Source organism: Bacillus rossius, chromosome 13 (assembly GCF_032445375.1).
Source record: "Bacillus rossius redtenbacheri isolate Brsri chromosome 13, Brsri_v3, whole genome shotgun sequence".
Classification (NCBI taxonomy): Eukaryota; Metazoa; Arthropoda; class Insecta; order Phasmatodea; family Bacillidae; genus Bacillus; species Bacillus rossius.
In genome coordinates, this window is record NC_086340.1 from 14,940,151 (window position 1) to 14,964,037 (window position 23,887).

General features: G+C 42.6%; 1 protein-coding gene across 9 annotated transcripts in view; it reads right to left on the bottom strand.

Annotated features, from left to right (window-relative positions):
* The window catches only part of LOC134538265 (titin), a 358,395-nt gene that overhangs the window by 34,802 nt on the left and 299,706 nt on the right, over window positions 1-23,887 (bottom strand). For all 9 annotated transcript variants that reach the window (XM_063379416.1, XM_063379425.1, XM_063379423.1 and 6 more), the window contains 9 exons: window positions 21,278-21,593; window positions 19,407-19,692; window positions 17,483-17,609; window positions 8,137-8,316; window positions 4,286-4,542; window positions 3,002-3,114; window positions 2,714-2,870; window positions 1,097-1,363; window positions 350-464 (listed from right to left, as the gene is read on the bottom strand). In XM_063379416.1, the coding sequence (XP_063235486.1) occupies window positions 350-464; window positions 1,097-1,363; window positions 2,714-2,870; window positions 3,002-3,114; window positions 4,286-4,542; window positions 8,137-8,316; window positions 17,483-17,609; window positions 19,407-19,692; window positions 21,278-21,593 (1,818 nt within the window). The remainder of the gene's footprint in view (window positions 1-349; window positions 465-1,096; window positions 1,364-2,713; window positions 2,871-3,001; window positions 3,115-4,285; window positions 4,543-8,136; window positions 8,317-17,482; window positions 17,610-19,406; window positions 19,693-21,277; window positions 21,594-23,887) is intronic.

Here is a 23,887-nt window from a genome sequence, read left to right on the forward strand (position 1 = left end):
GATACGATGTTAAAATTAAAATTAATATTGAAATTTATAGTTTAAATTTTAAGTTTTTCAGCTAAAAAATAAAATAATCAACTCCAAACTAGTACAGTTATTTCATTAAATCAAATAAACATTCGTTAGACACTCATGTATTTATTTAACTTAAAATTTTGGTTTCACAGACATTCATTAGGTTAATTTATTAATTATTATCAAAATAAATTATTAATTTTGAATGTTTCAATATCAATTGCCACTACCAAATATTTTCATAACCCTACAATAGATGTTTACCTTAGCAAAACCTATAGTTATTTTGATCAAAATTAAGAAAAGTAAAAGGTTTAATATGACTACTTACTTTAGCCATTTCACCTCCACATTAGGCCTTGAAAGCTCAACTGTAAATATCACATCAGCAAGCAGTGGCACCAATGTGACATCTGGTAACCTCGAGATGAATTCAACAACTGGCTCTGTAAGCAGTATCACACATTTTTTTCCTTTGTTAGTTTAAAGGAATCGTGTGCGTTTACAAAATCATAGTACATAGTTTTTTTTTAATTGATAAGACACTTCAGATTAAATTTAAAAAAAAAGAATGGAAACATTTGTTTTGGTACTTTACACTTTAGTGAACACTTTCAGGACTATTCCTTTTGCACGACAAAAGTCCACTGTTTAAATTGTGCCAGTTGGTACTTTTGTGTTATATGGGCAGCAACCGTTTTTAATATTAAATATGTTTGCTTGCATCGCATAGAGTTGCAATGTAAGACTGACAACAAGAAATTTCAAGCACTTTAACCATGCAGCATTCTAATATGCAGAAATAAAAAAAAAATTATTACTAAGATATTTTAAAAATGAAATTTTGAAAAAAATAGTAAAAAATGTCAGGGCATGATTTGCCAGTTTTGAAAGAAACAGTAAGCAACAAAATATTTTTTAAGAAATTAAAGATGGCAAGGATATCTCCAGCTAAAATTGCGTACATTATCCAACTAGAGAACATAAACCGAATTTTGAGGATCAAACTAGTTTCGGGATGGTCTCGTATCTATCGTAACAGTATAACTTTGGGAGTCTGAGCGAAGGGGCCACGTACCTTCGACGGTGAGCTTCGCCTTCGAAGTCTGGTCGCCCACCTGGCACGAGTACACCCCGGAGTCGCCCAGCTCCGAGCCGCAGATCCTGAGAGTCTGCCGCTTGCCGTCGATGGACAGCTGGACGTGCTCGCTGAACTGGAGGTCCTTGCCGTCCTTGAACCAGCGCACCAGGGCGTCGCCCTTCGTCAGCTCTATCTCGAACGTTGCGTTCTCCCCCTTCGCGATGGTCACGTCCTCCAGCTTGGTGATGATTTCAGGCGGCAACTCTGAAATAAATGAAAGGTTTGTGCAGAATGTGTTGCTCACCCTTTTAGCTTTTTAAAAAAAAAAATTATAAAAAAATAAAAAATAATAATACTCGAATCTAAAATGCCTTCAATTCTAAGACACAGCCCCTCTTACAGTATTTAGTTTCACTACGAAAATATTATCTGAGGAAGTTTCGAAGCACTTTTATATTTAAAAGTCATAAGAAGTGTCTTTGAATCGAGAAAATGAGTAAAATTGGAGGATTAAATCAACTATAAGATGCATCCCATTTTCTTGGCACAAACTCACAAAAATACGTATGTCTTAAAATGAGTAAATTATGTTTTAACAACAATCCCCAAAATAGACATACGGTGAAAGCTACGTACTTTGTTCCGATCTGTACTGTTTTAAATCTTATATGTATGTGTTATCACTGTTTTCTCTAGAACCTACTACAAAAAAAAATTACTTTTTTTTTAATTTCAGTTGAAATCCAATACCTCTACGTGGTTTAATTATAAATCTCTTTGAATGGCAGTAATAAAATAGAAGCAACATAAACTATAGATTTTTTACGTTGCACGATTTTGCATAGACTTAAGGAGGTAGTACATATGTTCAAATTCAGATAATTATTTTATATTTACGTTTAACACAATTTAACTTTTAGAGCTTTGAAAGGCCAAACATCAACAAAATAAATAAAAATTACAGTCTAAAAGTTTTGCGTAATTAAGTGGTAAAGTTGAATTTATATTTTTTTGTTCAGTTTGGACAATAAGAACCAAATAGAATAAATAACATAAATTTTTGTGTTTACAGGCAATACTGGTGGCTATTGCCCAGTACGGTTTAAAATTTCTTTAATTTTATTTACCCTTTCATAATCATAAAAAAATCGGGGGAATTTCAAAGGCTAGGTATAATTAAATAATTATTTTTCTAATTGATAGAAAACCATATCACAAAGTAGAATGTAAAATTGACTTAAAACCCAAAAATTTTCAGTTTTAAATTCTATTGAATTCTCCTTATCCATACTGCACAATCACATACACACACACACAGATTCATTTTGAGAAAGAACAGACATCCAAAAAGTCGGCAAGTTTAACCATAAATATAAAAAAAAAATGGAACGTAAATATAAAATAATGACCTGAAACATGACATACACCCTAAAAGTGACAGTGACATTTATGGTTATACCTAGTGGGCTGAAATGCACTTTAGTTCTGACTCGGGTTCTTGTGAATTTGGGTCCAGCCAGAATGCTGGGATCAAACCCGTGACGCTCGCCACGCACCAGCGATCGCAGAAAACCAAGAACTTGCCACACACCGCAAATTTTTTGAATCACTCACCGACTACGGTGACTTCGGCCGTGCACTCCTGGTCCTCCAGAGCACACGTGTACTCTCCCTCGTCGTGCACAGAGATCCCACGAATGAGCAGCTTCCTCACGCTGCCTTGATTCTCAAACACCACCTTGTCACCGTCTTCTTTCAGCTGCTCTCCGTCCTGCAGTGTTTGGTAAAACATTAATACACTCTCTCAGCCACCGTTGGTCACCGATGACCTCTCACTTTGCAAAAGTTCACACACCACCTCCAGTGCCCGGGATAAAAAAAAAATCCCGCGGCAAAACGTACCTTGTGCCAAGTCACATTCGCAGTTTCCGATGTCACTTCCACTTCCAGGATTGCGACCTCACGCTCCTTGACTTCAGAGTCTTGCAGCTTGCGGACAAACTCCGGTTTACCTTCTGCAATACATGAGTCACGAGAAACATTCGATTGGATCACCATGGCACAAATTATAAAATATTTTTAGTTTTGAACGACAGTGAAAATTCTCAACGGTACGTCTAATGGAATCCTTAGTATTACATCAAATCTTCTATCACAATACATATTTATTATAGTTACAGCTAGAAAATAAACTCATTTAGCAAATGACAGTTCACACTTTAATGAAAATTTCCATTCATTCATTCCTACACAGACTTGTAAATATATTGTAACAACACAGAAAATGCAGCAACAGTTTTTTTTTTAAATTTATGTATTTGGTGCAACTACTGTAATTACTCAAATCTAAGGCATGAAAGTCATATTTCAATCTTTAAGTAACCAATATCTTTGTTTAAGGCAAACATAGTTTTTTTCTATCAATTAAAAATACATTTAATTTCTTAAGAAGCAGTGCCTAGCATATTTTGAGAACATCCTGTATGAATCAATCAAAATAATGTATTTATTTGCTAGCTTTAAACTTAAAAATGAGGGGAGGTTGTTCATTGAGAGTTAAGGGTCTTCCTGAAATCAACTGGAGCCTTACTTACACACCTTTGTGCCTGTAATTATTTAATTATTAGTACTAGGTCTCGATGTGACAGTACTCTAAACGCTACTGTTTCTAATGATAACATGCTGGTGAATTTGCCTGTGAATATAGCATGTCACTTATTGCAAGCCACTCATAAGATTCAATAAAAGGTCCATTTTATAACCAAGTAAAATTGATTAACGTAGAATAAACATCAAACAAGATTCACCAAGTTTTGCAAAAAAAAAAAATGGGTGCGTGGCTTCCACGTGGATTAGAAGTTGAACTATACAGATAGCGGTATAATGTATAAGAAAGCGTGAAAGTATGCGAACTAGCAAGGATGCAAGTGCGCAAGTATACAAATGTGCAATTTTGTAAGTGTGCTATTATGCAAACATGCCTTAGTGTGCCCCGCTACTGAGTCCCCTCCCCTTCTCTGCTATTGAGCACCCCACTCCTGATCGTAGGACTCTTTATCACCGTCTGAGCGTTACGCTTTTGTTACACTTTGGTAACATAATCTCCTTGACTCGCCCTACCGGCTGTGAAGCACTAGTTTCACTTCCCAGCAGTCTTGTAACAGAGTAGGTAAATCTGACGCTCACCGTGAACTGTGAGTGTTGCCTGCGTGGACTGGTTCTTGACGGTGCACTCGTAGGTGCCCGCGTCCTTGGGGGTCGTCCTCTTGATGACGACGCGGTGGGTGCGTCCCTCCTGGATCACAATGCGGTGGTCCATGCCGCTCAGCTCCCGGCCGTCGTGGAACCACCGCGTGGACACCGTGTGCGAGGTCTCGCACTCCAGGCTCGCGGGGCAGTTCTCGTCCACCTCCACTATCGGCTCCAGCTTCCTCGTGAAGGTCCTGCACGTGCGAGAGCACACGGGGGCATCACTCTCATGGGCGTCGCGACCGGGGGGGACGGGAGGGGACACGTCCCCCCCCCCCCCCCAATAATAAAAGTCTTCTATTTCGTCCCCTCCAATAATAATATATTTAGTTTCGTAGTTATATTAAAAAAATATGATTTCTGTGATATAACCCATATGTTGCGCATGGTGCATTTAGTCCAATCGTGGTAATGTGAGCACTGTGTTTTTACAAATTTGTTCTCTGAAAATATTTTTTATATATTGCAACCAACTATAATGAGTATATTTAGGAAAGAAAATTGCCTAAAAACCACCTTTTTGCACCTTCAAACTCCCAAATTTTCCACGGGGGAGGACCCCCGGACCCCCTCCCGCTTTTTCTCTCTCCAGGGGATGGATATTCCTCAACAACTAAATCAATTGCAGTCCCCCCCAAAAAATATATCCTTGCGACGCCCATGTCACTCTCCTCCCGTCACTGCTTCGGTTACTTCAGTTAGCTCTCGTGTGACCAACAGCAACAGTCGTGTTCCTGAACCATCCAAAAAAACAAGCGTGTGCGTGGAGTCCACATGTGGCAGAAGTGAAAACTTGTTGCTTATTAGGAATAGATCGAGATAAATTATTAGTACTCTATTGAAAAAAGAGGTAATAATTGATAACAGTGAGGATGCAAGTATGATCTCGAATAAAAAAATAAATAAATGTGGTAGCATCAATCGTTAGATTGTTACGAAAACTGAGTAGACCAACACGAGCAGCGTTACAAGAATTACGTAGCATCACTGCTGCGTCATTTCTGCCTCTCCCCTGCCGTATCTTCTTCCGGCCGTTACAATTAGCATATAGCAAGCTCTGCTACGTACCTATCCCCATTCCCCGTTTGCCGTCTGCCCATTCGACCGCTAGTGAATGCGTTGGAGTGGCGTCGCCGCTGACGCACTCTTCTGCTCTACTGGTTCCCTCACCACGCAGCTAACTATTCCCCTCGTGCGATCTGAATTTTCATAACGCTTGAATATTGTGGCCCCTTCAGCAACGAAGTTTCACTTCAATAAATTACATTTTGTTAGGGATGGGTCGGTACCGGTTCTCGGTTCTCGGTTCTCGGTTCTCGGTTCCTACGGTTCTCAGCATTTTAACCGGCACCGAGAACCGCAGCTAAAATGTCGGTGCCGGTACCGGTACCGGTACCGGCAATGTAGCAAAACCCTTTACGAAAATAGTCCTTCACTATAACATAACTGCAGCATGAAATGGCTCAACTCACGTCCAATCCACATATGAATTATTTTTTTGGACTTCCGTGGAATAATATTCATCTCTAACTATAAAATAAATAACACGTGAAAATATTTAATATTCTCGCCACATCTGTAAACAAAGTACGTTTTACAAAAAAACATAACAGTTGAAGGTGCCATAGATGTATGCAGTTCATAGAGGTGTGCATCTCTATAACGTGCCTCAGCAGAGATGTGAGAACAGAAAGACGCCATGTTTGTTTCAATTTGTTTTTAAAAATAGGCAGTTAATTGAGTCGCTGACACGTAAGTAAGGGTGACTGGTGTATTGCAAATTCCACAGAATATTTGTTTAATAGAATTAATGATTGATGAAAAATTTTCCGTAATAATTTTCGGCATTATAAAATTTTATGCATTTTTTTGTGCAGTGCTTTGGAATGTAAGTTCACTGTATCTGCAGCCATCTAGTGTAATGGCTAGTAACTTTCTCTTTTAGACAAACGGGATTTTTTTGAAGGGGGATATTACAAAATGCTTGTTGACACTTGTAAAGTAAAATTATTCTGGCCAAATAGAGCAAATTGTAGTGTGGCAGTAATTTACTGTTGACTGTGAAAACAAACTGAATTCAATGTAAGCAATAAGTTTGATAGACAATTTAATATTTTAATGAAAGTTCACCATCATTGTATGTATTTATTTCCATTATTGTAACATTTTCTTTTTATTCCTATGTTTTAAAAGAGGGTGTATGTAGATTTCTTGAAGTAATTACTAGATTAATATAGTAAATTTTAGTTTTATTAAGGTTGGTGTGTTTACTGTAGCTTGAAAACTATACTAAACCTTTTAATTTGCTTTGATAGCCTCTTTAAAGACTGAATCATTATGCCAATGCATTTCTTTGTAAGCATACAATAAAAAACATTGAGGACAGAACAATACAAACAAATAATTATTTTCAGTGTTATAAACAGTAAATTGTTGAATATTAAGTCTGGACACATGCTTTTTAGTGCTTTTTTGTAGCCAAAACAATAAATAGTTTATTACTTAAAACACCTCATAAATAATGTGTGAATAATATTTATTTTATTTTTTTAAGTCAGAACCGAGAACCGGGAAAAAACAGGAATTGAGCCATCACTAATTTTGTAAAATAAAAATTTACTGGCAACGAGATAATAAACAAAAATATTTGATTAAAGCATTTTTGGTATAAAATAAACACTGATGTCAATATTTATGCAGAATGTTTGTAATTTACTATTAATGTTAATTTTAAATTTCATTACGTTTCCATATAATTATCAGATTTGTGGGACATAAAAAAATGCATGTATACTATCTGAAGATTAGGGCTTATGTATGGAAATCTACGATATTTTATGACTGTGAAGCAGGGTCAATTTGATGTTTTACAAAGCCGAACTGACAAACAATTAAATGGTAAAATTTAAAGAATAAATTATGAAATCATAATATTATTATTTTCATTTCAAGAACTAAATAACCCAACTTATTTAGTATCCATTCTGACTTTGCACATTCAATATCAGTATTTTTAAACAATAATAGTTTGTTGTGTGAGTAATTAAATTTTCTTCTACAGGAAAGCTAAGCAATTCTCTACCCTATTTTAAAGAAACAAGAACAAGATTAAAATAATGCAACCTCATCTCAGTTAGTTAATAAGTCTCAACAACGAGTCTTAATAGTGAAATAAAAGATGTAAAAAAAGCATAATGTGTGAAATGCAGGGTAGTATCGTTAAAGATAATAACACTATGTTTTCCGAGCACTGACTTCCATCACTGTCAACATCTCTTCTTCAGTTAATATAAAAGTGATAGACTTGCACCCAAAGTCACATGGCTAACAAACACAGCTACAACAGAGACGTCGACGAATTGCTCAGGTTTCGGACAGCGGGGCGCCGCTTGGGAGAAGTGCATGCGAACCGGGAGGGGGGGGGGTGGGGGGGGGGGTGGTCGATTAGTGTCCACGGACACAGACGTGGAGACAGCGCTATCACTTGCTGCTCCTTACTTGCGTTGGGGCTATGGGGTTGCGGACTCCTCCTTGACAGTAACGCGGTGCGGCGGCAAAGCGAGTCAGATCGCGACAGTAGCAGTGACGAGGACAGGGAGAAGTGAAGGATGCTCTAGCCCACCACCTTCCACTTTCACAACCGACGTGACACTACTTTCCCCCCCAGTGGAATAGCCCACACCCCTAGTGGCAGACATGTGATGCGAGCGGGGAGGTTCAGGAAGTGAACAGACACGGGAACAGGTTCCCACTGCAGGACGAACTCAAGCAGAGGTGCTTGTACTCACACTTTCTCGACGTCCACCGTCACCTTGGCCCCGTGCGACGCCTTGCCGACGGGGTTGCTGGCCACGCACTTGTAGTCCCCTGCGTCCACCTCCGAGTCGGCCCCCCGGATCTCCAGGACGATGTTCTCCCCGTCGTAGCTCTCCATCACCCGGCTGCTCGGCGCCAAGGGCTCGTTGTTCCTGGCAACGCAACGAACCGAATCATTAGCCGTTCTTTCCCAGTAGTGATGATGGGCAATACAAATAAAAAATGGTACCAAACAAACTACCGATGAATTTTCTTTAACAGATCCGATACCCCATATAAAAACCAATTCAATAATTTTTGTAAATAATAATAGTGGAAGTCTCCAGAAATTCAATATCAATAAATAATAAGTCAGTACTTTAGTAACACTTTTTATTAAAACAATTTTTGGTAAATGAAAAAAAGAAAAAAAAAATGTTATTACCACAATTTGTGTAAAGCACAATACATATTATGCTTTTGAATAATTAATAAATAAATATATAAATGAAATAAAATTTCACTTATAGCTTTAAATTTTTAATTACCAACTCAGTAGCTTCTAGTTGACGTGCGACGTGCCGCGCACGTCTATAATCACGAAGCCGTCAGCCCCTTCCTTCCTAAACACGTGTGCGCGCCACTGCCACTGACGGCCGCGACAGCTGTCACCGCCCGGCCACCACCGCGTCGCCCGTTGCCAGGGCGACCGCGCCGCGTCCTTGGTTGCCATGCCAACCAGCTGGGTGCGCGCGCACACTCCTACCGGCCGCCACCCCTCGCCTACCCCTCTCTCGCAAGGCCAAGCGGGTGCGCGCGCAGCCTCCCCCTCCTCATCCACCTCCGTCCGCCCAGCCGCCTCCACCCGCCTTCCCCTCACCCACCAAGCCGTTGTCCGTCCAAGTCACGTAGGCCGGCTGGAATTCCTGGAAGCGCCCGTGATTCTTGGAACCCTCGGCCCTTCCTACGTCACGCCCTGGCCCTCAGGAGGGGTATATAAGGCCGGCCTTTGGGCCAGGAAGTCAGTCGGTGCCCTCGAGGCACCACTGGCAGCCGAGCATCGCTCACCGCGCCTTCAACCGCTCACCGCGCCTTTGCTGGCAGCCGAGCCTGCCAGCCAAGAGCAGAAGACAGACAACCGAGTCCGCGAGTTAGTGTGTATCGGGAGGCTGTCGGTACCAACCGCGAGTACTCGTAATAAATCTCGTACCGCATATCTGAGAGTGTCCTTTCGGGGTGAGGGAGCTCCACGGGGACCTATCCCGCCGCCAGCCAGCCAGTCTGCCAGCCAACCGCCCGCCTGCCAGCCAGCCAGTCTGCCAGCCAACCGCCTGCCTGCCAGCCAGCCAGCCGCCCGCCAGCCAGCCAGCCAGCCAGCCGCCCGCCCGCCCGCCAGCCAGCCAGCCAGCCAGCCAGCCAGCCAGCCAGCAAGCAGGTCAGCCCTACTACTGGGAGACCGCAGAGCCAAACCAGCCGCAGCCCGTAAGTAGGCATTCGACGAGGGACACTGGGAGCCACTTTCAGGGCATCCCAAGGTGGGGGAGAATCCTACCTAACCCTCTTAGGAACCTCCAGCCAGAAGTTACTTGCGCCAGTCAGGCCGATCCCTTCTCACCCAGGCAGCAAACTAAAGATTGGCGCTTAAGGCCGTTCTGGAGGAGCCAGAGAAGAGCCAACACGCGACAATTAGTGGCGCCCAACGTGGGGCCAACTAGAGGACACGTCAGTAGACGGCCACCCACAACTGCCCCCTGAGATCAATAGCGAAAATATTCTTCTTTACCCAGTTCTGAGACTGGCCCAAAACTCAGTGGCGCCCAAATACCCAAATACCTATAGACATAATGGCTACAAATAGCACTCAGGAGATCAGGGCGAGGTCCCTGCAGGTCTTAGAAGAATAACAATCATGCCCCATGTCGAATTGTAAAGGATAAGGCCAGAGAGACGAAAAAGGTGCCCTTAGATAAATTCAAGAAAGTTACGGATCCCGACGGAAGCCAAGGTCCTTTCTCACCTGCAGAGGAAGAAGACAAGGGAGATTTCAGGGGTTTCGAATCGCTGCACCATGCAGAACCAGAAGTAACGACCCACCCAGAGGACTAGCCCCTCCCTCAGCAGCTCCGAGTCGTCCTAGTGGAAGACCCAGGCACTGAACTCAACCTCAGAGTCACCAGTACCCGTGAGCCAACAACCACCCAAATGCCGTTCAGCCCAGCGACCTTGGCCTGTCCACCAAGTATCCAGCACAGGCAGGCAAGATTGTCGGAACCCTTGGCCAACCCAGGCCGACCGGTCGGCTAAGGTCCTCCCAGCCCTGACCAGCCCTGCAGCCAAAGAGAAGGTTGGGGAGCAGTCGCCTCCCCCAACCAGGTCTGCAGGAGGCTCGGGCTACAGCACACCCCAGTCGGCCGGACCAGAAGACACACTGGACCAGCCACCCCAGGGGAACCACCAGGCAGGCCTACCTACCGAGGCATCAAGCCCAGTTCTGACAAGGATGGCCACCACCATCCCAGCATGGTGCCACGGCCACCCTAATGCCGTTCGTCCCGGTGACCTCGACCTGCCCATCACCAGGAACCCAGAAAGGGCAGGCAAGGTCGCCGGAACCCGAGGAGATCCCCTCCCAGGCTGACCAGTCAGCTAAGGACTTCCTGAACCCGTCCGGCCCAGCAGCCAAGGAGAAGGTTGTGGAGCAGATGACTCCACCAGCCAGGACTGCGGACCACCAGGACAACAGCGCACCTCTCCCGGGTATGCCAGTCCAAACCCTGGACCAGTTACCCCGACTAGAAACCCCGAACCAGCAGTCTACCCAGAGGACTGACCCAGTGCCAGCGGAAGCTGCCACCGACACTCCAGCATGGCGCCACCCTGCCGCCAGCCGGTTGCCACCCCAGCAACGAGAGCAGCCATGGCGAGTATGCAGAGCGGCCATCGAGGACCGACCCGGGAGGTACCGGATCGGCCGCCCCCCGCACCAACAGTAAGTGTAGTGAGTGCGCGAATGGCCATTTTTAAACAAGGTATGGGGTCGCAAACCTCATCACCTCAGGGGCTTCGATAAGCCACCTGACCACTCCTGCGTGCGGGTGCAGGATCAACGAAAAAAAGAAATAAGCCGCAAGAATGACAAAGACAATTACGATAGACATTTTTCAAACCATGCAATGTATAGCAGTAAGAGCGAAAGGAGAGCTCCACTCTAAGAAATGTACCTGTACCTATGTGGAAATTGTAAATGTTTAAAGCCGACAGCCGTCCCCAGGGAAAGAGAGTGTACATAAAGCTTAAGAAACATGTGTTAGAGCCCAATAATCATAATGTGTACAGGGCCAAGAGCACAATTTTTCCTCAAAATAGTTGATTTAGTGACCACAAATGAAAAAAAAAGTGACTTATTTAGTGACTTTCACTCGTACTCACAGACATTTATATTACAACACAAAAACAAAATTAGTACATGTTATTTCAAATTATGTACCAATTATGAATATACTGGCCCTAAAATTTAAAAATAATTACAAATAGCAAAATAAAACCAAATTTACTTTGGCATAAAATAAGATGTACCCAAATATTGAACATTTGAAACATTTACAACAAATAAGTGATGTACAGGGCTGTATTAAGTTCATGGAGAAATACAATTTTGTTAAGTTTTACACTTTCACTTTGTTTACACAGTAAAATATTTACATTAGGGCTGCGAAAGTTCATCACTTAAATTAAATATTTGTAAGGAGCTTGTTTGTTTTCTTGTAGAGTTCATTTTGTAAACTAGACACTCTCTTTGAAAGCAGTTGTTCTTCATTTTTGACTAACTGTGCTCCTTCGTACATCGCCTGTGCCAGGCTTACTTCCTGAACATCAACAGGAGTCTTAGACAAAGCTTTTTTTAGCCTATTATTGGCCTCTTCGTGCATTTTTTCCCAAGTATCTTTTTTCAGTTTATGAAATTTGTTGGCTTCATCCATTTTTTTTTCAATTCTTCAACATTTAGCTTCATTCTTTTCACTTCTTTTCTGGATTCTTCTTCTGCTTCTCTTTTCTTCCTCTCATCTTCAACCTTAATCCTCTCAGAGTCTTCTTTTCTTTTCTTCTCCTCAAGGTAAAGCTTGTAGTTCTTATGGGCATTAACAGCAGAATTAATAAGTTGCTTGGTGATGGGAACATTCACAGGATTATTTCCATACACTCTAAGACCATCAATGGTGTTTAACCTGGCTTTGAGAGTTCTTTCACTCATTGATGCTCGATCTTCAGTCAGAATTTTTGAAGAAAGGGAAAACCCCCTTTCAACATCAGCACTGCCATGAGAAATGCTTAGACTCATTTTCACAACTTTCTGCACAGTAGGATACTTTTCAGCACCGACAGCATTCTTCAACTGAAAGATACTTCTCCAAAAATGGTCGATTCTCTGCCCTGGACTGAAGTTTGTCATTTCTCTTTCACTTTTCAACAATCTCCATTCGTCTAAAAGGAGGTCAACATTAATCTCCCCTGGTAAAACTCTTGCTATTTCTGCTATGGACTGCAAACTCTTTGGCTTTAAAACCTGCTCAGGCTGGAAACAGCTGAAATGTTTCAACATTTTGTGGAACTTACCAACCAAATAATTTCCAGCTGTTGCATAGTGTTTCTGTACACTGAATTTAAACTCCAATCTGTCTCTTTCATTTACACTACTAAGTGCTTCCTCCACAGTGTGTCCACACTGAATGTCAGTGGCATTTTGGAGATTTTCTTTATCAAACACATTGTTTGAAATATCTTTCCCACTAGCAAGTTCTCCCTTGCACACACGACCCATCAACTTGCTTACCAGTGTGTCCAATTCAGTTTGCAGTGCATGTATTAAGGGTTCTTCTTTTTGGAAAATTGTGCAGAAGGTGCTAAAGATTTCTGAGCTAGATATAACAAACAGAATTTCAGCTTTCATTGTGCTTTTCTTTAAAAAGCTACAAATTTTCTTGCATTGTGCTGAATTAAATGTTGCATTTGTTTTTTGCAAGGGAAGAAACTTGGTAAAGTAGTCTAGCAAAGCTGGCCACTGTTCAAGGAGACGACTTGCTGCTTCTCTGAGTGTAACCCATCTGGTTTGAGAGTGTTTAATGAATGAATGTTCTGGAACCTTAACTTTTTTCTGAGACTTCACATAATCTTCTTTTCGTGATGGCCAACCATGAAAGAAATAATACACAGATATTACCAACTCAGAAACATCTGTTCCAAAAACTTCTAATCCTTTCAAGAACGCATTATGAACATGATGAAGATTGCACGTTCCTACATCAAGGAGACTTTTTCCTCTTGCTGCAATAACTTCTTCATTTAGCAATGTGAAAACCTTCTGATTCACTTTAGGACCATCACTGCCAACAGTCACAACATTCTTAAGACTCAATGATCCTTTATTAAGCACTGAAAGAATTGATGTGGCTAAAACATCAGCAGAAGCCTTTCCTATAAAAATTGTCTCTAGATGATGAATTACTACTTCATTACGAATGTCAGACCAATATCTAATATTTATCTGCAGTTCCTTCTTACCTTTGCTGTTGGTAGTTTCATCATATTGAATAGAAAAATAAGTTTTCTTTGCCTCTTGTAGCATGCCATCTTTGAAGTATGGGCCAAGTGCTTCGGTAACTAAATATGAGAATTTTTTCGGGGAAAGTGAGAAACCTTGTGGCACTAATGCTGGAAACATAGCAGAGAATACCTCACCAATATCTTGACATGATTGGGCAGACAAATTTTTAGCCACTACTGTCATCGCCCAAATTATTTCTGCTTTAGTGGCAGCTTCTATGGGGTTACAAAATCGTAGAATGTTATTTTGACAAACTGTGGCACACTCCAATGAAGAGACTTGTGCTGGCTCCACTTGTGATGAATTACATTCGTTTAGTGGTGCATGACTGCTAGATGATGGCAAACCTAAGGGTGTTAAAGCTCGTGATGGGTCCCCGGTGTTTTCCTCTGACTTACCGTCTTTAACTCCAGTAGTAACACATGGTCGTTCACAAACAGAACTATTTTTCCTATCAAAAACAAGACGACACTGTGAGGCATTTAGTTTTAATTTTACATTGTTAATATGCTTCTTTCCTGTGTAGTGTTGTGTGACAGACTGAAACCCTTTGCCAACATTAACAGAAACACAGCATACAATACAATAAAGTTCATCATCTTTAATCCCCTTTTGTGCCCATTTGGAAATCTTGTGTCCTATAGTATCAGTTTTTTCCAACCATTCTGCTCGAAAATGACACTTCCCCATTTTCAATCCATTTGTACCAAAACTATCACCATGTAAAATCAATTAAAACCAAAAAAAACAAAACAAACACCATAGCGATTTTGCCATTAAATATTTTAGTAAGTTTTGTTAATGTGGTCGTTGCAAACGGAAAATTTACAGTAAACAATAGTGAAAATGCAAAAATGCCACAAACTGCTAGAAAAGTTACCGAAACACGTACCTCAATTCTGTTTCACACCGAACATAACCACGACACTGTAACGAAGTTACAGCACATTATGCACTTATATGTTATATGTCACCGTGATCCCGCACGTTTTCATCTAAATGTAGTTCCTAACAAGTGGTTTCGCGCTCGCCTATAAACACGAACACTTTCGTAGTACACGAATTTGATTGCAAAAATACGCTTCACTATCGTTTATTGTGTTGTTATTTACAACCGTAAACCCGAAAGCCGAAGCCGAGAAAAGTGACATATGCTATCGATTATAGAAGCGATACGATAACAATACGATAATCGAATCGCTGTTACACTGGCGACTGGCAGCGCCGCTGTACAGCAAAGTGACGCTGGCATGCAGAACGGTAATATGGTTGACGTTTTTAATGCACAGTGCGTACCGATTATTACGGCATTTCTGGTAGTACCAAAAACTATGTTTACATGTTGTAAAACAGAGCGAGAAAAGGTAGTCGATGTAAAGTGAAGAAAATAGTGACTTTTAATAAAAAAAACGGACCTTAGTGACTTTGCAAAAAAAAAGTAACTTTTAGTAACTTTTAGTGACTCGCTCCGAGCCCTGGTGTATATGTAAATAGATAGGAACCAACCCAAGATTAAAAAATTTTGTAAACTTGGCAGGGCACACCATGTTTCCAAGGACACTAACGATGATGATGGTGTAGCCTGGGCTCTGGTTCCTTAGCGTGTAAGATAGAGCCTCATCCAGTTAGAGAGATTGCAAAGAGTTCGAACTAGGCTGCAAGTTTTAGATTTGAGCCCCCTAGTCACATCGGAAAGCAGAGCTTGTTTCTTCCCCCCTATCACCAGTCAGGTAGGAGGGACATGTATCATTTCACCATCATTCACGCCCAACCTGAGGGTCATCCCTGCCTTTACCCGTATCCCCACCTCCCAGAAGACGGAGCACCGTGGAAGGCATCATCCCCAAGACAGAGGGAAGGATGGAGGAACCACCCCGAAGATCAGGCCGCACACGTGGAAAGTGGCTGCCGCCTTTTCAAGGAGAGGGGGTTTGACATGCGACGTGCCGCGCACGTCTATAATCACGAAGCCGTCAGCCCCTTCCTTCCTAAACACGTGTGCGCGCCGCTGCCACTGACGGCCGCGACAGCTGTCACCGCCCGGCCACCACCGCGTCGCCCGTTGCCAGGGCGACCACGCCGCGTCCTTGGTTGCCATGCCAACCAGCTGGGTGCATGCGCACACTCCTACCGGCCGCCACCCCTCGCCTACCCCTCTCTCGCAAGGCCGAGCGGGTGCGCGCGCAGCCTCCCCCTCCTCATCCACCTCCGTCTGCCCAGCCGCCTCCACCCGCCTTCCCCTCACCCACCAAGCCGTGGTCCGTCCAAGTCACGTAGGCCGGCTGGAATTCCTGGAAGCGCCCGTGATTCTTGGAACCCTCGGCCCTTCCTACGTCACGCCCTGGCCCTCAGGAGGGGTATATAAGGCCGGCCTTTGGGCCAGGAAGTCAGTCGGTGCCCTCGAGGCACCACTGGCAGCCGAGCATCGCTCACCGCGCCTTCAACCGCTCACCGTGCCTTTGCTGGCAGCCGAGCCTGCCAGCCAAGAGCAGAAGACAGACAACCGAGTCCGCGAGTTAGTGTGTATCGGGAGGCTGTCGGTACCAACCGCGAGTACTCGTAATAAATCTCGTACCGCATATCTGAGAGTGTCCTTTCGGGGTGAGGGAGCTCCACGGGGACCTATCCCGCCGCCAGCCAGCCAGTCTGCCAGCCAACCGCCCGCCTGCCAGCCAGCCAGCCAGCCGCCCGCCCGCCAGCCAGCCAGCCAGCCAGCCAGCCAGCCAGCCAGCAAGCAGGTCAGCCCTACTACTGGGAGACCGCAGAGCCAAACCAGCCGCAGCCCGTAAGTAGGCATTCGACGAGGGACACTGGGAGCCACTTTCAGGGCATCCCAAGGTGGGGGAGAATCCTACCTAACCCTCTTAGGAACCTCCAGCCAGAAGTTACTTGCGCCAGTCAGGCCGATCCCTTCTCACCCAGGCAGCAAACTAAAGATTGGCGCTTAAGGCCGTTCTGGAGGAGCCAGAGAAGAGCCAACACGCGACATAGTTCGTCCCAGATGCTTGGAGGAGCATTGTGTTTGTCTTTTATATTTGTCGTGCCGATCATCCATGTCTAATGACTGTCAGTGGGAATCTCACAATTTTAAATAAAAAAAAATAAAAAAATAAAATAACTATAAAAGATAGAATTATTCAGGTAATCCAAAAAGTTGCAGGTCATGCGAGTAACAGAAAGATGACAGGCGGGTGGACGGACTCGAAGGACTGTGGTAGATCATTCTTAAGGGTTCTGCCTACCTGGGCTCACAGTGTGCAGAGCTTCCGAAGAAACCATGCAATTTTAAAACTGCACACGATATTACTCAGTGGGGTCTGTTAACGTAAATCATTTAAGAACATGCTGTGGGTGGATGAGCAGTTCCGTTTCCGTATTTCGTTTTCAGGCTGTATTATAAAGAGTGTAAAAGGTTAAAATGGGTGTTTTCAAAATAATTTTTTAGGCATGAAAGACCCAGTACAAATTCTTAAAAGCACTCGAGGGACTTGCATTTCATCTTTATCTTCATTTCTCCGCCACATAATTTTATGGCTGCTGCTCAAATCTCATAGTTGCCCTATGCACGACATAAAGACAGTGCGGAGCCCTGCGCTTAGAAGCACAAGCAAGTGATGCACATATCATCCCACCTCACTAACACAAATGCACGAGGCAGGCCCCTTAACGTAAAATGCTCGGCAAGGTTTCAGAAGTGTTGGATTGAGCATGGTCGCACTGAGGTCGCGGTGGCGCACCTGAGCCAGGTGATCTCGGGCACCGGGTTGCCTGTCACCTTCGCCACCAGCTTCACGGTGCCTTTCTCCGGGACCTTCTCCTCCTGGAACCTCTTCACGAACAGTGGAGGCTCCAGGTTCTTCAGCTCTGGAACAGTTGGTTCACAAATTCAATCCCCAATTCAATAGTCATGTATTCAATTAACTCAATAAGTACATAATTTGTTAGCCTAATAAGCTGTATTTAGTACATCACTACCAAATATATTCATGCTAAAAGTCTAATTTTTTTACTTATTCTATATGCAAAACACTCACTACGTGTACCCTTTTATTATACATATATAATATATAACGTAAATCCTATGTTCAATGTTTATGCGTCTTCTTGTGTTTCATTAAGTATTACTTGTAATTGTGAGTGTCTGCTCTTTGCTGTGTCGTATTTGTTATTTTAATGTTTGTTCGAGTCTGTTGCGGTCCCTGCAAGTACGTGGTAAAGGCTTCCTTCGTATGTTGGCCAGATGCGGTAATGCTTACCTGTTGCCGTGTTTTCCTTCGGGTGGTGCCTGCCTGCTCTTGGTGCCTACCGGAAGGCAGTGCCCATGTACTTGCAGTGACTACACTTGTCTTATGTATGTATGTATGTGTCGTGTACACTAACAAACCTTCCTGAAAGTTGGTGGGCATGTGACAAATAATAAATTAATTAATACCTGGCAATTAATCTGAGTTTATTAGTTTTATATACAAAATGAAACAAATTTCTTTTATCTGACCCATTCAGGATCACTGTAATGCCGGTTTGGTAGGGGCAGGCATTTTTGGCAAAAAACTCTGAAGACCCATTAGACTGCAATATTGTATGTCTTTGCCAGCGGTTTCTTCCATGTAATTGGCGGCTTTCTGCGAGAGAAGCCATTGCCTTATTTTATGAGCCACTCAGGGACACGTTTGCTACCACTCTGCATGACTGTGATAGGCGTTCTAACAGTAGACATGTACCCGAAAGAAACTCACCCAATCACGAAACACAGATGATGCTAAAGCTACTCTGAAAATCTTTTCGCAAAAAAATACATGCCCCTAAGGGTTAGCAATCAGGTGGTATTATCGAACGTCAATAGTTTTAATGAGAATAACAAAGAAAAATTCATAAACAGATCAATGGTTCGTAAAATAAGTTGTAAGCTGCTGTATATAAAATAAAATACAAATGAACATTTTTTTTAAAAGTCTTTGATAGCACATTGCATACTTGATTCATGTACCTTCTTAAAAATTCGTGTGAAATCATCAAATTCATAACATAATGTACCCATAAAATAGTACAAACAGACACAGTGGGCTGATGACGAGACAGCTGCAACAAGATCAGTAAATAAAAACAAAATATGATCTTGAACAACACAGCGACAAACGGACAAACGCAGTCACATCGCTGGGTTCCCCTGTCCACATTATCTGTTTAGTATCATTGTTGGGTTCGTCTGGTTGTCGCTGTGTTTTCCAAAGTAATCTTTTGTCTTTATTCACTGTTCATGCTGAAACTGTCTCATTGTTGTCAGCACAAAGTGTGTAATGTTCTGACTAATTCTTTCCACGTAATATTCTGTGCTGTCTATGGTTTTAACTTTTGACATCAGCTTATTTTGGCTTTGTTTTTTGTGTGTTGCATATATATATACACATATATATATGTATATATGTATATATGTATGTATGTATGTATGTATATATGTATATGTATGTGTGTGTGTATATATGTATATATCTGCATGTGTGTATGTATGTATATATATGTGTGTGTATATATATATATAGAGAGAGAGAGAGAGAGAGAGACAGAGACAGAGAGAGAGATAGTCTGTTATTGAGTAGTGTTATGACCTACAGTGTAACCATCAATAGCATGTTTCCAAATAAAAATCTTAACCGGCGTTACCTTCAACGATGACGGACGCCGTGGTCTCGGCGCTGCCGACGTCGTTCTTGGCCCGCACCGTGTACTCTGCCGTGTCGGCCGGCGTGCTGTGGGGCAGCCGCAGGACGTACGTGTCGCCCTCCCGCGTGGTCGGCTGCTTCAGGGGCTTGCCGTTCTTCAGCCAGGTGACCTTGGGGGCGGGGTTCCCCACGATGTGCGCGCTCAGCACGACACCGTCGCCCTCCCGCGCGATCACGCTCCGCAGCGGCTCCAAGACCTCGGGGGGCTCCTTCTCGCCGGTCCTCACCTGCGGGCGTGCGCGGTCCGCTCCGGTCACACGTCTCCCATCTCTTTGCGAAGTACGTGAGTACCTTCCCGTGCTCGTGCAGGCAGAACTACCTTATCAACCAGCAGAAGGGTTGCCCCTGTAATTTGGGTCATAAATATCCACATATTTCGCCTTAAGGGTCACACCATGTACCGAAGTGTGTCTTTGTTGGTGGGTAAGAAATATACAGTGGTGTTAACCCTTAGCCCTCTTTATGTATGCTTTCTTTACTATGTGCTATTTTATTACTGTAGGAAGGAGTGAGCCGGCATTCTTTTGCCCACTTTCCTCCCTTCCCAGCTATTGTAATTTTTTTTAACCAGACATATTCCTGAATTAAAAAAAAAAAAAAAGGCAGAAAGCTACCCTTTCTTGTCAGTTTCTTTTATAAAAACCAGCGTGCATGTAACAGCGAGAAATTCCTGCAGGCGCTGGAGGAAGGTAAAAAGCGGTGTTTTGAAGAGTGGCTTTCAAAGCACCGAGGATGGCTGCAGTTTTTGTCATGGAATATTACATCTGAAAGATGAGCAATTTCACGCAAAAAACAATAATGTTGGGTTACAGTTGCCCCTGTCGAAATACACACGTGGATGTTGTGTACAATGCCAGCTCATGGACATTTACAATGGAGAGGAAGGAAGGGAGGACCATCAACATCGCTACATGGTCACATGCACTCACTTGTAGACCATCAAAGAGGTTCCCTTTTGTTTTTTTCTTTGGTAACCCGATGCTCTCAGAATAAGCTTTTCCGCCCTGGGGCCCCCACGGGCGTGGATACGGATACGCCGTACACGCGAATAAGGAAAGCTGTTAGAGAGTTGGCTGTTATGAGGGGCTAAGGCTACCTATCCCAGCATCTTCACACCCCCTCGTCCCCTCAGCCACACGCACTCACAGAATGCAAACACACAAACTGGCTGGTTATTTTATTTTTTTTTTTTTTCCCTCCAGCCGAATGCCAAACCCGCAAGGCACGTCACTCGCCAGCAGCACCAGCTGTGACTGGGCGACTGGCGCGGCGGCCGGGCAGACGTAGCACAATGGCGTCGTTCACAGTTCTTTACACGCACTGCTGAGATATCTTAACTAAACAATTTTTAAATACTCATGATGTTAAAATTACTAAAAACCAACTCAGAAGAGTTATTTACACACATACTCAACAACACACTTGCAATTGTAATTTTATTTTTTTTCACCCAAAGTTACAGATTCGCACGAGGATCGCACTGAATATTTTTTTCAAACTAAAAATCGGCATAAAACTGTGCGAACCGTAAGCAGGTAAATACAGTACAAGGCTTGATTGAGATCTTGGGAAAAATACAAGACTGACAAGGTATGGCCTGATGGAGTTGAAGTACACAGGAGGAGGAGAAAGTGGGAAGAGCAGATAGTTAAAGGGGTGCAGGAGAGAGAAGAAGAATGAAACAGAGGAACGGTGGAGGGTCGGAGCAAGACGGAGGCATCTAACTATGCTGACCTGGCCGACAGGCTGTAAGCAATCGAAGATGAAGACGACGGAAGGGACCTGAAGCAGGGATCGCGTGCGGGAGCTCACCTTGAGGGTGATCTGGACGGTGGCCTCCCCTTCCCTGTTCTTGGCGATGACCTCGTAGTGGCCCTCCTGGCTCTTGCGCACCTTCCTGATGCGCACGACGCTCGTGTACATGTGCATGTCCGACTCGGTGGCGACCGTCACGTTGTCGGACGTGGTGAGCTCCTCCCCGCCCGAGAACCAGGTGATCTCGGGCTCGGGGATCGCCACCAGCCGGCCCTCCAGCTCCACGTCGGAGCCCTCCTCCACGCACAGTGCCTTGGGCTTGCGCGAGAAGGTGGGCGGGATGCCCTCGATGATGTCGGCCAGCGACGACTCCCTGCCGGGGCGGACGGCTCTTTGTTTTGTCGCGTTATGTTGTGAGTAGCAATATCAGCACAATCGGGGGCGTAGCCAGGGAGGGGGGTTTTCAGGGGTTCAAACCCCCCACCCCCCCTTTTAGCACCGAATCTTTAATTAATTTCTTATTCATCACTCAAACACAAATTTCATATTAAAATTAATAAAATTTTTTACCATTACAATATTTAAATTTAAGTACCGAAAACTGCTAAAATAGCACCATTTTACTCCTTAAAATCCAAATTTTTTCCCGGGGGAGGACCCCCGGACCCCCCCCCCCCCCCGCTTTAATACGGGGGGGAGGAGGGGGGGGGGGCCATGCTTCTTAACACCTTCCCCATACACAAATCCTGGCTATGCCACTGAGCACAATAAACAGCAAAATTGAAGTGAATACACAGCCAAAACACCGAGATGGAAAAGTCAACACATCGCATAACATCGGAAATGCAAAAGCAAAACACAAAATGCAGTGAAAATTACCTCATTTACCTCATTTTGTCTGTTAAAATATATAATTGATTTCGTAAATCTGTAGTTTAGGCTATTATGTACTTGGTAAAAAAAAATTTTCTTTTTAAAAATAAAGTAAATTTGAAGCAGTCTATAGCTGATTCCTAAATACATGGCTAAAGGTCTGCAGAGAAACATTTTTTTGGGTATTTAATACAAATATATTTTTTTTTGTTCATATTAATAGTATTGAAATATTAACACAGTGACAAAAAGTAAAATTTAAATTTGAAAATATGTCGAACTTTCTCATGAACTAAGAAACATTACAGAAAAATATTGAATGTTTTAATTGCAGTTTTTTTTAACTTACTATTTATGTAGTACTGTTTTATGTACTCATTTTAAGCATCTTACTACAAATTTTTGTAGCAGTTGATCAATGTCATTGCGGTGGATATGTACTTATTATTACATATGTTTAAACTTTAGTGACGATAAAGACGAAATCCACTACATATTTTTAATGATGCAATTTGCATTTATATAACACCGTAAATTCTTGGCTCTACGCATAGACTCAATACCAATAAGTAAGGTAGAGAGAGACAGAATTCGCTTTCATGTTGACAAAAGTTCCTTATTGGATAGTCTCTTTTAGGGGCTGGTGGGGTGGGTGGATAGTAGGTATCTGTATTCAAAACAAACTCAGTCAATAAAGACGGGAAACAAAATGATCAAATAATGTGTAAGAAAAGAGTCGTTTTTAATATTAAGTAGTGCTTATATCTTGCATACTAAAGACAACAAATTATATTTGTTTGTTAAATTTTTAATGTCTTAAATTTATCAAAATACATTTTATATCTACATACTCTAAAAATTAATTTTTATGGCTATGCTGGGTGGCTTTTTCATATATTTTTCTTACATAAGCTAGTTTTTTTCTCAATAGTCTTTCGTTTCAGGATGGTTTTTGTTTGTAATTCGCACCTAACATCTCTACCGCCCCATTTTCGATTTTCAAAATTAATTCAGTTAGAATCTTCAAGTTATCTGGCAACAAAATCCATGAAATTATACACATACATGAGACTATAGCTGCTTCCGAATATATAGCAATGCATCCATAGTACACACATCCCCAAACCCTTTAGCAAATGCAGCCATAATGTAAAGGATGCATTTCTAAGGGATAGATGGTATCCAAATACTTTAACTGCTAGCACCATCTGTTGACATTTGATCATACTAATGTGCACACAGCTATTTTGAGTCTTGATATCTATGGAGATTCAGCATAATGTAAATAACATACAATTACAAAATTTAAACGTAGAGTAGATGTTAAAAGTGGTTAGCGATCAACATAAAATTTTGTTTTCAATCCTAAAATATTAAAAGATACTTATGATCTTTAAATACCCTTATAAATTTAAGTTCACCAATAGGTAATACTTTTAATGCTACTTATTTTATGTTTGGCCTTGTCTCTGTTTGAGTTATGAAATAAAATATTTATGTTTTGAACAAATCTTATGCCAAATCTCTGAAGCAATAATGTGTACAAACAAAATACAACATTTTTTCGAAGCTAATGAATGAAGGGATGCATCAATGGACGTGTCACATCTCTAGAAACCTTGATTTTTAGTGCACGCATGTAGGGATGCCGATGCATCCCTTAAAAGAATTAAGAAACAACGCAAAGATGGCCGCGTCCACTATGATGAACTTTTAGTGGATCCCTTTAGCTAAGCGATCTGGAACCAGTCTATTAACATCTGCCACAAAATCAAAATCAAGTGAAACAACGTG